The sequence below is a fragment of the Cucumis melo genome, chromosome 8 (assembly GCF_025177605.1).
Source record: "Cucumis melo cultivar AY chromosome 8, USDA_Cmelo_AY_1.0, whole genome shotgun sequence".
NCBI lineage: Eukaryota > Viridiplantae > Streptophyta > Magnoliopsida > Cucurbitales > Cucurbitaceae > Cucumis > Cucumis melo.
Window position 1 is genome coordinate 6,739,871 of NC_066864.1, and position 16,037 is coordinate 6,755,907.

Below are 16,037 nucleotides of genomic sequence, written 5' to 3' on the forward strand. Positions count from 1 at the left end.
GAAATGAGACTCCTCGTAATATAAATATAATTGGGTATAAAAAAAATTCAAAATTGATTTGGCTACACATCACATTTTGCTATATTAGGCTACACCATCGTGGTGTTCCAATTTTTTTTTTTCAAAATTTGGTATATGGCACGATCCTTTAGATTTGGTATAAAGGATTTTTTTGTATAGACGTTTTTTTTTTTCAGTATTCTTTAATCTTTAAATTTTGGTCAAGATCCTTTATATCCCATAAAAAAGAAGAAAGAACAATTTTTTTCAATATTCTTTATATACAATCTTTTAATTTTTGGTTTCTCGAAATGAATTTTTATACACCATCTGTTTAAAAAAAAATAAAAGAAAGAAGAAACAGCGATAAAAAAAAATAGATTTAGTGAGGGAAAGTTTCCCTCTTATAAAATGGACGTCATTTTGTAAAAAAATAGTTATAATGATAAAACTAATAACTTTAGAATTATTTTTAAAATAGCTAAATGAATTAAAATATTTACGAAATATAACAATATATCTAATATTGATTGTAATAGATTAAGATAAAAACATACAATTCATAGAACTCTTATTGTATTTTATGATCAATTCAAAGTAGTCTTGTTTTTTCATTTAATTCAATTGTGTTTTTAGAACCTGTAAAATCCTAAACTTGTTATCAAATATTAACAGCAACTTAGATTGAAAAAAAATAAGTGTTAGTAGTAACACAAATTATCTATCTCTTCTTTGGTGATACAGGTAAAAATGGTATATCATGTTTCTTAAAATAATATATATGCATATGTTAATAATACATCAAAATAGATTCTGCTGGTTAGCCTAAATATAGTTTAATTAGTCTAAACGTATATTTGTTTAAGGTGCAATGATTGTAAAATAAATTGACACATTTAACAAAATATTTATTAACATATTTTCAAATTCTATTAGTGATAGACATTGATATGATTCTATCAATAATGTGATAGACAATAATAAAAATCTATCGATATTATATTTAAAAACATTCAGTATAACATGTCCTGTGAAAAGCCAATATGATTTAGGTAAATCATAAAAATCCAATTGAAAGAATCAATTACTACAAGAAAATTTAATGTTTTATTAGGTTAGATTCGCGGTTCTTTGTCAAGTAAGAAGAGAAAGTGAACATTTGAGGGCCAAAAGCTATGCTTCTGTAAACTTGAGGATGCTTTAATGTTACAAGGCTTTACAAATATTTGTGTTTTGTCCCAACAATATTTACAATTGTGTGTATGCACTCTATGTGATAGATACATCAACATTGTATTCTAAATACGTCAGACGAATTAAATATTGCATCATTTATCTGGATTCCTAATAATAATACACTGATGAATTAGTATCCAAGCTAGTCTACTCGACATGGCTTTTGAAGTACTTCCGAAACCCTTCCTCTTCCCTGCAATATTGGCTAATAACTCTGTATACTTCGGTCAAGAGCCTTGGAAACCGACTAGCAAAGTAGTTATCAAAACCCTCAGGAACAGATCCAATGAGCTCCTGAAATATACAGCAAACACATCAAAATGACAATAAATCAATAAATCGTTAAGCTCCTTAAAATATTAAAAAGAAAAAAAAGGTACATGGCATGTTCTTTCTAAGGAAATTCTGCAATGAAGAACATGGATTTGTTTTTTTTCCCTTTTTCTGAATGCAAAAAACTGCTTCCATTGAGAAGAAAAAATGAAAGAATACAAGAGCATATAACAAACAACCAGCCCAACAGAACACCCACACTGAAGGAAGGGATCCAATGAATGGAAATGTTTCCTAAAGAATAATTACAAAAAAAACTTTGAAACCGAAGCCAAAAGAGACAAATAGAATCTCGCCAAAGATCAAACCTCCCAAGGGTCCATTACCCTCCCTCTAAACACTCTATCCCTTCTCTCCCCCCAAATATCCCAAACCACCAAACACACCCTAGCAAGCCACAAGAAACGACCTTTCCCTCTAAAAGGTGGATGGAGAACTTCTCAATCGTTGCACAAACATTTCTCTACCCAACAAAGCTAACGTCGAACTCCTGCAAAAAAAGATTCCACACCATTCTCACATACTGGCGATCTCTTAGATGACCAATTCTTCCAGACAACATAAAGGCCCCACACGCGAAGTTCTTCTCTTAACTGGTTGATTCTCTGATAGCATTTATGATTCTATTTAGGAAAATGTAATATGGGCAACCTTTGCACCACGATGGTTAGAATGAGATGAACAATGTGTTACTTATGTGGCTTGGCTCACTTAGCTATTGAGGTGTAGTTCTCCAAGGTGTTTAACAGATTAAGTACCTAATACACTACCTCATGAAACTTCTGTCATGTTGCTACAATAAGTGGCTTGGCTCTCTTGGCTGTTGAGGTGTAGTTCTCCAAGGTGTTTAACAGCTTAAGTACCTAATACAATACCCCATGAGACTACGGTTGTGTTGCAACAATAGTTTACTTCCAATTAGCAAGGTAGATTTCCTCAGTTTGAAAGTGAGCCAACAACAGTTCACTTAGATCTGGGGATAGTAAAACAAGAACAATGATATAAAGTTGCTCGTTTCCATTGCTGAAAATCTGACATGTCCACCTACAAAGCTAGGCTTGCTATTAGTTTTGGGAGCCCAAAGAAACAACAAATCGTTCTGATTTTTTCTGAAGAAATTGATGGTTGAGGGAGATGATGAGCAATGTCCATTAGGAGTCTGATTTTGTTGCAGCCTCTACGAATATCCACAGTATGTGTTTCGAATTAATATTGCATTTACCCTTCCAAGAGGGTCCACAAAATTATGTGAAAAAGGGTGACAAAAGGAAATCAGAAGGAAGGAGGAGGGACGATCGCCAGCTAGGGAAGCAGTGTAAGGTTGGCACAGCAGGTCAAAAGAGAAAGGAGAAGGTTCGGGTAGACCATGGTAATTGGGTTTCCCGTAAGATAGTAGAGAAAGCCATGTAATTAAATTCCAAGAAATTCTGATTCAAGATATACAATCATTGAAGTTGAAACTAAATTTTGCAATCTATTTTCCAAAATAACTATATAGTAATTTACCAATTCTAGGCCCCACAGACAATCTTTCTCATGAGCCATAAAATAGAGAAAAAAGAAGAAAGGAACGGCATCGTGTAAATAGAAATAACCTGAATTTCTTTGGGTAGTTCTCTGTAATGATTCAACTTGTTGCGCATAACTCGTAATAAGTCTCGAACACTATCATACTTGTAACGTCTATACTGGCCAATATTTGTGATGAAAGCTGGATCCAACTTTTCATCCCACTTACCACCTAAAGCTAATGGTGCAGTACTCTCTAGTGCTTCCAAGAGATCAGAGTGGTTCTCTCTATCTTCCAATTCCACACGGTCACTAGTATCACGTAGAAAAGAAAGTCGAACCTCAGAACTCCAAAACAAAGGATGTTGCAATACCTCTGATGCTCTTGGCCTGACAATAGAATGGAGAGTAATTAAAATACATATTTACTTATATGATGTACAAATCTTCCAAAATACAAAAATAACACATAATGTTCCAAAAAAGTTTACCGTCAGAAGAAACTAACAGTGTTGTCAGTAACAGAATGTATGAGCGAACTATAAAGCATTTTATATAGTTCAGCTTTGGTATATGTGAATGAAACTAATGTTTCAGGATTTTTTTTCTTTTTTCTTTTTTCTTTTTTTTTTTTTTGGGGGGGGGGGGGGGGGGGGGGGGGGGGTTCTAGAACCATCATTTCTTACCTCAAGTCAGGATTTGGATTTAACAATTGAGAAATAAGATCCACAGCTTCTGGGATGCCCTCCACCAAGAATAGATCCATTTGATTCCTCACTATATTGACATCACGCTCAAAACGATCACCAAATGGATGCCTACCACCAGTGAGGCAAAAGAAGATGACACAACCCAAGCTAAACAAATCAATTGCACGTGTTTGTCGTCCATGAAGAAGCTGTTCGGGGGCTTGCCAGCCAGAACTCCCACAACCTGCAGTACGGTGATAGGCCTAAGTCTCAATTTTAGTTATCAACAATGGGGGGAAGTATTTAAGAGCTAATCTCTCTCAAGTTCTCAATAGAATCAATTACAAGATAATACTAAAAGATACCCCCCCCCCCCCTCTCTCTCTCTCTCATACTCACTCTATATTTATAACAGTCACCCCTCCTCAATACAAACAATATTCTCAGGCCCACTTGCTAACTAACTACCTCATGTATTTCTCCCCTTCTTATGCCTACGTGTATTCACTTTTATCCCTGGTGGTATATCATAAGGTTCACGAGTTTCCAAATGTAATCATACCTCATGCACATTATTTGTTGAAATTTGAAACATTAAACTCAAGGCATACACAACTCTATCATTCAACACATACACATTTAAATCAGTGTTAATTTTAAGTTTTTAAAAAAACTTAATAAATTATTGTATATCATTTCCCATGCAAAATTGTTTGCACTTAAAAAATGTATATAAAAATTCTAAACAATATTTATTTATAAAGTGTTTAAAAAAAATTCTTATCTGTAGAATCAAGATTCAATTGTAAAAACTTCTACAAGATAATGTGTTGATAAATCAGCACAAGTTAGTACACTAAGAACGTTTACCCGTAGCATGATGTCCCAAAGAGGACATATCTTTTAGAAGGCGCTTGCTAATACCCATGTCAGAGAGCTTTGCACGTACAGATTTTTGCTTAGTTATCAACACATTTTGTGGCTTTAAGTCCCTGTGAATTATCCCCAACTCATGCAAATGCTCGAGCCCGGCAACCATATCCCTACAATATACACAGTAGGAAATAAGAAAAACTGACATGAAACTTATCTGATCAAATAAAGTTCATATGTCATGGTAAAGTAACTTAAATATCTAAATTATAGAAAGGTAGGTGAAGGTCAAGGAATTAAATCTTTTGGCATATATTTTCACACAAGTATGTCAAAGAACAACAGAGTGATTATTATTTGAGGACTCTATTACGTACCAACAAAAAGATAACAAATGATCTTAGATATATTAACAAAATGTGAAACAACCACACTTGGATGAATGTGACTTGATTTCATCAAAACAAGGATATGGTCCTACCAAAAGCTGAACTAAATTTAGTCTATTACTATGCGCAAGTTAATAAGGAAACAATAGACCCCAGGAATTTCTATAAGGGTTAGTTCCATAAGTACGGAACTTTAATTTATTGAACAAAAACTTGTGACTGATCAAGTACATACCTCATGAGTCCTAGAAGAAGTGGTGATGGACGGCTATTTTTTTTCCATAGATTAAGATCTGATATTACATTCTTGAGAGACTCCAAACGCAATTTGTAATCAATCATAGGTCCTGCATCTTCATCTAGGCTAAGCAAAGTGTTCAGCGATGGATCAGAGCATATCTGAATCAGATCATCTAGACTGCATGTACATCGTTCTAGCGAAAGATATACAAAGTCTTGATCATACTCCACCCCATACCATCGAACAATATTTTGGTGACGATCAGAAGCAATTAGATTTTGAACTTCTTTAAAAGCAACATCATGGTGAGTCTTAACAAGACGTTTCACAGCTACTAGTCGACCTTCATAGACCCCCTCTAGAACAATAGTGCCATTGCTACCCTTAGCTATCTCTGTATTGGTTACCATTAATTTACCAATTTGACGTCCATTACCAGTTGTATCAATAAGGTTATTAGGAGGAAACCAGTTGTTAAAATCACCCTCACTTCGAACCATATCTTCATTTTCAGATGAAACAGATGCATCCTTTTTATCAAAATTTCCATTTTTTCCTAACTTTCGAGCTTTCTTTTTCTTGGATGATACAATTTTTGAACTAACAGTACTGGGTTGCTTCTCCTTGAAGAGAAATTGTTTCAGCTTGGCAACTAGTGCCCCGCCATGGTTGATTAATCCCAAAAACATGGTTATAAACAAAGCGATAAATAACCCCAGTGGTCCATTAAGAACCATGGCTATGAAGTCAACATTAGCGGTTCCAATATTATGTCCCTGAACTGCACTTGAATCATTAATCTTCATCAGAGGCAATGGAACTAGTGCCTGACTATCATCGTTTAGCTGACTAATTGTATTAGGTTCCAGAAGGGAGGCTATGTTCGCTGCAGGTCCAGGAAGCATCAATCTTTCAGGATGAATATTTGAATGCTTAACACTTGGCTGCGAAGGAAGCATTAGACTTGAAGCAGACGCCGGAAGCACAATATCAGTATTATGAGAATCAGAGAGCATTTTATGCCCAAATGATTCTGTCAACACATGACTGCGTTCACGATATACAAGTACTTCTGATTGACAAGACAAGGGCGGAGTAAAATCAAACTCAAAACTACCATTATTTTGAGAATCCAAGGGAACGCTATTTGTTGGATTCTCACCATCTGGACAGACTAAGGTAGCTCCAATGTCAGCAACATTCAAACTCCAAGAAACTTCTTCCGACCCAGCGAAAGATGATTTCAGGAAATAATCTGTTCTTGTTATGTACAATCGTTGCTCAATAGGTTTCATCAAACCAGGTTGTATCAGATCTCTATTTGCCAGATTATTCTTGGAACTATTGCCATTTAAAACACTAAAATCCTCATTGCTTAGCCCAGATGGTGAGAGTTCAGACGAGTGATTGCGAATCAACTTTCCTGTAACAGGATTAACCTCATACACAGTGGTTTTCCTTGAACCAGTCATCACTGAACCGTCCTCAAATATATATGGTGTACTTCTAACAACCTCATCAATGGTGCGCGGTAGTTTCTGCAGTGTCAAATGACCAAAAAACACTTTACATAAGGAGAAAAAACACAAGTATACGCATATGGGCCAACCCAGAAATCCTTCACGACTAGGCTAGTGAGGTTAACAAAAACAATAGAATCAAAAAGAAAACTTTTTCTTCAAATCATTAACGTGGTAATCGTAATTAGTTCACAAAAGTATACCGTTCTACCATGCTCTGTGTGGATGTAGAGCTCCCAATCATCTCCACAATCAAAAAAGAAGGGGCTGCGGGTTGAACCAGAAGCATTTTCTTTATTATAATTAGTAGGAGACTGATATGACGAGTAAATTGGTGTCCCAGAAGAAAAAGACCAAATAATCTTCTTCGAATCACTATCTACCAAATAGATATCACCGCCAGAAGCAGCAATAAGAGCAGTATTACCTTTACTTTTTCTGCAACAGAAATAATGTAATTAGGCAAAACTCCAAGGCAGCATCATGTGATCGTAGAGTAGTAAATAAAAAAATTTAAAAAAAAATTGTGCATATTAATAAGGGGGGAAAAAAGCGACTTACAGAGAAAGGGGAAGAAGGGATTTGCCACCAATCTGAGCTAATTCATCAGAATTCTCCCCGTAGGAACCCAATTGGGAGAATTTCAAATTGTCGTATGTTCTTGATTCGGCAGTCAAGCTCCGAAATCTTGATATCAAGAGTAGAAACAGCCATAGACGGCGAAAAAAACGGCACCTCATTTCGGAGCCGAGAGAAGTGGATTGACGACAAAAATCTGATTTGATTTTTTTGAAGCAAAACGAAAAGAAGAATTAGAAGAAGGAAGGTGATGGAATCCGAATCTTTCCCCTAAATCGTCTTCTCTTCAGCCGATCCAGCCGGGTGCTTCCGATCCACACCCATCTGCCATTTCTTTTATTTTTAATCGATGTAACATTTACATATATATTACAATAGCCATTGTGAGCCCGCTCGTATTTCCGATGTTACCTTTCTCAAAAATAAAATTACGATATTACCGCAACACTAAACTTAGACTAACGTATTAATTTAGACCCTCAATTTTTACTAGTCCAACGTTTTAGATCACAAAGTTGTTGGTAAGAAGATTTAAATTCATACGTCTATTCATTTTAATTTAATAGTAGGGTCTAAATTATAGCTTTAAATTGATAAATACCACAGTCGATGAATATAATTGATATTTATTCCATTTTTGTATTCTTTTCCATATTTTCTACCAGTAACTTAGAGACTTATTTCACGGATTAATCAGTGTCACATGGTAGTTTTTGGATAATGTTTTGTTTTTAAGTTAAGTTCATCCCTTCTTTTTTAAATTTATTTAAATTACTTTGATAAATATTCATTAATAATCTTAACTTTAAATTTTGAGTGGTTATCAATTTAAACTTTCAATTTAATTTTAAACTTTAAACCCTCGTTTTTATTTCAATTTAAACCATAACTTTCAAAATTATATATAAATGAAGTATAATGAGAAGCTTAAATTAATATATTTATGAGTCTAAATTCAAACAATTATAAGTTTAGAGTTTAAATTAATACAATTATTAATTTAAATTTTAAATTAATACAAGATCGAGATCACACTGTAAATTGAAATTTTACTTATTGTTTTTCAGTCTCAAAGGCCAATACATCTAATTTACTCTTATAACAACTTTCCAAACCTTAAACTTCCACAAATTAAACTCAAAGCTTAAATGAGTTGCTCAACTTATATTTACTTCTTCTCCAGGACTGAGATACAAATAGGTTGACAATTCAAAAATATTCATCTCCAATATCAAACCCAAGGTAAATGGATTATCCAATTTAAAACTTTTTTTAAAAAAAGAAAAACTGTACAGAAATTTTACTTCATACTAGAGCTACTTAGACATTTTATGAAGTGAAAGAAATACAGCCATCCCTTTGGAGCAAGACCTTTTTTTTCCACAAGGAAGAAACGTATAAAGCCATGTCTAACTTCCACAGGCCATGCAGTCCTCGCGATTTGTAAGAGAACATACCATCTGTGCCATTTTCGTACTTTCATCTTCGTTATTAGATTTTTCCTATAAAGACCATCAATTAAAATTTGATTATATAGTGAACCTGTGGTAGCTAAGGCAATATGTTAAACAAACACTCAATCATGACACACTATTAATACCTTTAGCAATGAAGTATCAACTGTAAATTTGATTGCATCAGCCGCAGCTTGGGATCGTAGATAGTACATTCCTGTTTTTAAACCCTGATGTAGGAAAAAAGTAAAACAAATGGAATCAAAGGGCAGTTCTAAAACAGAAATAAATACTAACAAATCCTATGAAAATGAATTTCTGAAGCATAAAAAATCAGAGTGCAATGACAAATACTATACCCTAGACCACGCATAGAAATGCAAGGAAGTAAGTTTTCCAAAATTTGGTTGGTCCATGTGGATGTTGAGACTCTGACTTTGGTCAATGTAGCATCCCCGATCAGCAGCCATATCAACTAAAGTCTTTTGCTTGATTTCCCAAACAGTTCTGAGTTCAATATATAAAGAACAAGTTAGAGGCAAATTAATATGAAGGGCAAGAGAAATGAAAGGGAAAAAAACTCTGATATCATACTTATATATAGCTCTTAGATCATCAGGAATTTCTGCAATGTTTTGAACAGAACCATTCGCATAAATGATCTCATTTTTCAGTGCAGGACACCATAAACCCATCTCTGTTAAGTCGTGCAAGAGATGCTTGTTCACAACAACAAATTCACCACTGGAGGATGGAAAGATATTTTAGAATACAAGTAAAGAAAACATATATTATATAATTTAATAAAAAAACTTTAGTTTAGAATCTCAAATTGAAAACACATACCTTAAAACTCTACGACTGTAGATGTTAGAAGTGTATGGCTCAAAGCACTCGTTATTACCAAGAATCTGACTGGTTGAAGCCGTTGGCATTGGAGCCACAAGAAGTGAATTTCTAACGCCATGTTGAGCTATTTGTGCCCTAAGACCATCCCAATCCCATCGCTTGGAAGGAGTTACCCCCCACATGTCAAATTGAAGAATTCCCTGAAGACAAATAGGTAAATAAACTTGGCATCTTATTAAAATTAAATCAAACCCTTCTCTTTCTTTAAGGAAAATAACCTTATCACATTACATACCTTACTAACAGGACTGCCAGCATATGTTTCATAGGGGCCCTCCACCGCAGCAAGCTCACAAGAAGCCTTAAGAGCATGGTAGTAAATGGCCTCAAATATATCTTTGTTCAATTGTTGGGCCTGGCATTTGTTACAATATGGACAACTTTAGTTGAGAGTAAAAGGCTAAGAGCATAAGGTGAAGCTAAAAGCTTGAGTTACCTCAGGTGAATCAAACGACATGCCCAGTAAAATGAATGTATCTGCAAGACCCTGAACCCCAATACCAATAGGTCTGTGTCTTAGATTTGACCTTTTGGCAGTCTCAACAGGATAGTAGTTGACATCAATTATTTTGTTCAAATTTGTTGTCACCAAAGCCGTTATCTGATTAGACAAAGAACAAGCAAACAAATCGATTAATTAAACAAAAAGTGAACATCTTTATTATAGGAAGTAAAACAAACTACAGTCATGAATCTCATAATTAATACCTCAGCTAATTTGTCAAAGTCAAAATATCGATTCTTGGAATCTCTACTACCAACAAGCTTAGATGGGTGAGACTCAATTGAAACACCCTGCAGTTTAAAAATAAAGTAAAGCAAAGTAAGGTAATGGATCCCAAAGAACAGACAGCAAGGTTATGGTGCAAAACACAGGTATTTGGTATAGCTCACCTTCTCTCTAACAAAACGAGGTAGAGCAATTGAGGAAAGATTACACACAGCTGTCTCTGTTGGACTTGAATATTCAATAATCTCTGTGCATAAATTAGAGGATTTAATTGTCCCAAGATTTTGCTGGTTGCTTTTCCGGTTACAAGTATCCTATAAAATGCCAAAAAGAGAGAAATAAATCTCACGGCAAACAAGTGTGAAGACTACTCAAAAATCTGGTAGTTTTTTTTTTATTTTTTACCTTAAATAGCATGTAAGGGGTTCCAGTCTCAATCTGTGATTTCAAGATTTCGAACCAAAGATTCTGTGCCTTGACAACCTTCTTAGCTTTTCCCTACATGTTCGATAAAATCAGTCAACACAAGAAAATATTGATTGTGTAGAGCAGATCAAAGTTCCCCACGTAGTTGCAAGATCAACTTCATGACAATTAAATTGTGTTTACCTGCTGTTCATATCCAATATACAGCTTTTCAAATTCCTCACCCCAACAATCAGCCAAACCTGGGGCCTCATTGGGACAAAATAATGACCATTCTCCATTACTTTGGACTCTTTGCATGAACAGATCAGGAACCCAAAGTGCATAGAAAAGATCTCGAGCACGATGCTCCTCCTATGAGAAAGAAACAGCTGAACAATTAGCACTTAAAAATGAAACTGTATAATTACTACCCATTGTAGAATCAACTCAATAAACTGTAGTGTAATTTTCAAAAATAAATAAGCAAATAGTAATTACTTTTCCATGGTTCTTTCTGAGATCCAAAAACTCAAATATATCAGCATGCCATGGCTCTAAGTATACAGCAAAAGCACCTGCAAATGGCAGGTATAATGTGAGAATGCAAATATTGATCAATAAAATCTTCATGAGAGTCAATCAGTAAATTACCTTTCCTCTTGCCTCCTCCTTGATCAACATATCGAGCAGTATCATTGAATACCCGCAGCATAGGCAAAATACCATTAGATGTTCCATTTGTTCCACGAATATAACTACCCATGGCACGAATATTGTGGATGGAAACACCAATACCACCAGCGGACTTGCTAATGACAGCACACTCTTTTAAGGTATCATATATTCCTTCTATACTATCCTCCTTCATGCATACAAGGAAACAGCTGCTAAGCTGTCACATAGAGCAGACCCATGAATATCATACGGAAAATGCCAAGTTCTAGTTAAAGAAAACAAAACTTTGATTGGCGTTCTTTGAAAATAAATATTAATGAACTCAAAAAACATACTTGAGGCCTTGGTGTTCCAGAGTTAAAAAGGGTGGGAGAAGCATGAGTAAACCAACGTTGTGACATTGTGTGATAAGTTCTAATAGCAGAATCAATATCATCTTTGTGAATACCAACAGCAACCCTCATCAACATGTGTTGGGGCCTCTCCACAACCTTCCCCTGAACCTTCAAGAGGTATGACCTTTCCAGAGTTTTGAAACCAAAGAAATCGTAATCGAAATCACGATCATATATGATCTCACTATCCAAACGAGCAGCATTCTGAAGAAAAACAGAGCAAAACAAAATCCATAAACTAAGTAGTCTGGCAAGTTAAACAATCTCCTAACATAAAATACCAAAATCCCAGTGCACTCAAAGGCAACTTAAGATTTGACAATTAAAATCTACAAAATCAAGATAGCACAAACTAAAGCCAGTAGTTTTCTCACCATAGTAGTAAGTCTAACCTCTTAGAGAAATCTAAGAATCAAATATAAACAAAATCAAGGACATGTCTAGCAACAAACCCACACGAATTTCATCATAAAACTAAAGATCATCAAAAGCACATATAAAATATCACCTTCATGATTACTTCATAAACATCATCAGCTATGAGGGCAGCCTTCTGTCCTGATCTTTCACTGACATGGTAGTACATGTCTCTGATACTGATCACCATTACAGCCCAAATATTAGTTTTAAGTCAACAACTGAAATACATAATCAAGTGAACTAGGAGCATATACAAAACTTACGTATCTGAGAATGACTTTTTAGTGTTCTTGTGCAGATTCGAAACAGCAATTCTTGCAGCCAACTGGTTTAAACAAACAAAAAAGTTAGCCAAACAAAACAGTCCCTTCTCAAATTATCAGTAACATATAATTATGAAGAAAATCACTAAGGTCAGCTATGTGAAAAAGTATGGATCTACAACTACAGATTATTTGTAACACATATACCCAAACCCCTAAAGAATATCATAAATACTTCAAAAAGAAAACATGAAAGTGACTCGAAACGGAATCATAAAAACAAAATAACCCCATAGCGGAGTACAAAATTAGAAGACCCAAATTGAAATAGACTGAGATAAGATTGAGAACTCACAGAGGCATAATCAGGATGATTAGCAGTCATAGCAGCAGCCGTTTCAGCGGCCAATTCATCAAGCTGGCTAGTGGTAACGCCCTTGTAAACGCCGGCACAGACTTTTTGAGAGACCAAAACTGGATCACAGTGATCGATACTGAGGCCATAACTCAGTTTCTTCAGACGGGCAGTGATCTTGTCGAAATGCACTGCTTCTTGACGGCCATCTCGTTTCACCACATACATCGTTGGAAGAAGAATCTGACTGGGGAATTCCGTCGAACAGGTTGTGTGCAGCCCAAGAGTCGAGAGAATTCAGTTTATATAGGAAGAGGAACCGGGAATCGAAGGAACAAATAGAAATTTAGTGAATTTCAAAAAGTTCAAAATTTTTCCCACGCAAAAGAGTGGGAGAAGAGTGGAGGGCGCGCCTTAGGGTTAGAGAATCCGGTAGATATTATGTTTGAATTTTTGTTTTTCTTATATTTTATTCATTTTGAAAGGGACCTTTCCAACTAAGTTTACTATAGGCTCGAAATTGTATACCTTATATTAAAATTAACCTAAGTGATCAAATATTATTTTTATTTAAAAAGAAAATAGTAAATATTTTTTCAAATAAAGTAAATATTTTTATCTCGAAAAATCTAATTTTATTTTTTAAAATAATAGTTTTTTAATTATTTTTTCTAATTTTCATTTTAGTTTATATTATATTTTCTCATTTTATATTTTGATTTGTATTATTTGATTATTAATATTTTTTATAAAATATATATGAGCCCATTTAATAATCTTTAATTGTTCACGTTTTTCTACACCAACCGAGAGATTCAAACTTTATAGTATACCAATTTCTTTAGTTATATCAATTCAGTTAGGTTGATTTTGATGATAATTTAATTACTTATATAGTTCTTTTAATTGAAAAACAATTTTTTGCATTATTACATTTGTATCTTTTATTTCAAAAAAAAAAAAAACAAAAACACAGTAAATTTTAGATGACGTCCAATTTCCTAGTTACTGTATTTGTGAAGTTATTAAATTATAAATACACGTCATTCATAATTTCCCCCCAAAAAATATAGATTCTATTTTTGGGTTTTTCTTAAAAAAAAAAAAAGAAAAAAAAGAAAAATTTTACCTTCTATAAAAAACCACTAAAAAACAAATTTTCTATTTTTGATGATTTATCTTTTATTTTTATGCTAATAGAAGAAAGAAAACATTGTTTTAAAAATTTTAATATAGTTTTTCCTAGTAGTAGTTGTTTGGATCTTAGTTCAAAAAAATTATCTTCTAACATTATAATATCAATCTCCAGGTCAAAAATTAAATATATATATATATATATTTAAAATTATGAATTGGAATTTTAATTAAATTTAGAAGGAAAAATGAAACTTGGTGTGGAAGCCGCGTGCGGAAAATTGTTGGGGAAGCTTTGTTTTGGTGGGCGACGTGCTAGAGAAGGCAGCGCCAAAATTTAATTAGCGCGCATTTTGGGAGTTTGGGCTTTGGCGGGGGTTTTGTATTTGTGCCCCACCACTTCCCCCCCTCTTTGTCTTCTATGCTTTCTATATCTGCCCCTTTATTTTTGCATCCTTTTAAATTGACGTCTTTGATTGTTATTATTTGATCATATGGGTCACAACACGTCATTAAATGAGGTTCTATCGTCCGAAACCAAACAAACCTAAACTTCTAGCCTCTAACTAAGCTTTTAAGTAAAAATTTTATATTATTTTAAATTGACCTCTCAACTTTTATTATTTTACTCCAATACGAGTGCATGTGATTAATGTGGTTTTATCATCGGAAACCAAACAAACCTAAAATTCTAGCCTCTACATGAACTTTAAGTAAAATTTAGTTATTGTTGTTTATTATTGACCTGTAGCATTGATTATTTAGAATGTGTATAGTAAAAATTAAAAATAATGATAGAGCATGCATTTTTGTTTATAACTAAGAAGGTGTTTGAATTGAGGAATTAATTGTTATAGCCACAAATTATTATTGTAGTTTGTGTTTGAGTTGTAGATTGTTTTAGTTTGTGACGTAGTAATATGTGTTTTTTGTGTAGATTGTTTTTGTTTGATAGGATAATAGTAAACATTGTAACGAATAATAAAAAATGATAAATGTCAAATAATAAAAACTATAGTATATAATAAATGGTAAATATTGTACCAAATTATAAAATTTGAAATAGTGTTTACAATAGTTAATCGAATATATTATTTATTGTAGCAAGAGGTAGTTATTGTAGTTTTGTATAATCCTCATCTCAAACAGCCAACGAGAAAATTGGTGGGAACAAGGGTCAATTTATACTTTTTTAAAATTAAATTTTATTTGGGAAAAACACTTTTCCCTATAGTCTATTTATCTTAAAATGTGATGCATTTGGTTTTAAAATTTGATTATTGTTTCAATTTAGTTTCTAAGTATAAAAAAAGTTATTATTATATTAAAATCTACCAAGTTAAATTTTATTATGGACATTTATTGTCGACGAAGATGTGATTTATTACAATAAGTTTCAATAACTAAATCTAAATTTTGTCGTTTTTTTTTATTGCGTTATATCTAAATCCACGCAATTATCCCATTCTTCTACAATTGTTTGTATGCTTTTTTAAGTAACGAGTTTAACTCTTTGTATTTACATGTTCATTGTATGACAACCACAACTAGTTACATGTAATGTGGTCGTAGTTGTTTATGATGCCCAAGTTTGTATTATGTCGTCATGGAGCAATTTTATTGGGTTTTTATAGGAATATATCTACTGATTTTAGTGGTTAGCCCAAACACCAATGTGTTGTCCTATTTATTTTAAGGGTGTGTTCCCTTATAAAGACACAACATCTCAAAGGCTATTGTCTTGTTTATTTCTTATTTGATTTTTTTGGCAACCAACTTAATTTACAATGTCGTGGATTAATATATGTACGTGGAGTCACTAGGTATGCGTCTAGGATGTATGGTTGTTTAGCACAAGTTTGAGAAGTTTATATATCTTTCGTGCAAAGATTAATTATTGAATAAACTTAGTTGATACTTTTTTA

General features: G+C 33.6%; 2 protein-coding genes across 2 annotated transcripts; both read right to left on the reverse strand.

Moving 5' to 3' along the window:
* Window positions 1-1,158: 1,158 nt before the first annotated feature.
* Window positions 1,159-7,748, reverse strand: LOC103485236 (serine/threonine-protein kinase/endoribonuclease IRE1a-like). Its single transcript, XM_051089016.1, has 7 exons — window positions 7,352-7,748; window positions 6,994-7,228; window positions 5,265-6,808; window positions 4,638-4,810; window positions 3,765-4,011; window positions 3,165-3,468; window positions 1,159-1,530 (listed from the first exon to the last, which is right to left on the reverse strand). The coding sequence occupies exons 1-7, from the start codon at window positions 7,528-7,530 to the stop codon at window positions 1,384-1,386; spliced, it is 2,829 nt and encodes a 942-aa protein (XP_050944973.1). The 5' UTR covers window positions 7,531-7,748; the 3' UTR covers window positions 1,159-1,383.
* A 752-nt stretch (window positions 7,749-8,500) lies between these two features.
* On the reverse strand, window positions 8,501-13,421 carry LOC103485237 (ribonucleoside-diphosphate reductase large subunit). The gene is made up of 17 exons (XM_008442765.3): window positions 12,979-13,421; window positions 12,624-12,685; window positions 12,449-12,536; window positions 11,881-12,144; window positions 11,522-11,762; window positions 11,369-11,445; window positions 11,072-11,242; window positions 10,868-10,960; window positions 10,627-10,776; window positions 10,441-10,527; window positions 10,169-10,333; window positions 9,968-10,087; window positions 9,670-9,872; window positions 9,418-9,567; window positions 9,183-9,330; window positions 8,970-9,053; window positions 8,501-8,871 (listed from the first exon to the last, which is right to left on the reverse strand). Exons 1-17 carry the CDS (start codon window positions 13,204-13,206, stop codon window positions 8,779-8,781), a joined length of 2,424 nt encoding a protein of 807 aa, XP_008440987.2. The 5' UTR covers window positions 13,207-13,421; the 3' UTR covers window positions 8,501-8,778.
* Between the last annotated feature and the right edge of the window lie 2,616 nt (window positions 13,422-16,037).

Excerpts from the sequence above, each read along its gene's own strand:
- LOC103485236 (XM_051089016.1), bottom strand. The coding sequence starts at position 7,530 with ATGAGGTGCCGTTTTTTTCGCCGTCTATGGCTGTTTCTACTCTTGATA. Across the intron at positions 7,229-7,351 it reads TCCCTTCTTCCCCTTTCTCT|AAAAAGTAAAGGTAATACTG; the intron begins GTAAGTCGCTTT and ends TTTCTGTTGCAG. Across the intron at positions 6,809-6,993 it reads ACACAGAGCATGGTAGAACG|AAACTACCGCGCACCATTGA; the intron begins GTATACTTTTGT and ends TTGACACTGCAG.
- LOC103485237 (XM_008442765.3), bottom strand. The coding sequence starts at position 13,206 with ATGTATGTGGTGAAACGAGATGGCCGTCAAGAAGCAGTGCATTTCGAC. Across the intron at positions 10,777-10,867 it reads CCCCTTACATGCTATTTAAG|GATACTTGTAACCGGAAAAG; the intron begins GTAAAAAATAAA and ends GGCATTTTATAG. Across the intron at positions 10,528-10,626 it reads CTCGTTTTGTTAGAGAGAAG|GGTGTTTCAATTGAGTCTCA; the intron begins GTGAGCTATACC and ends TTTAAACTGCAG.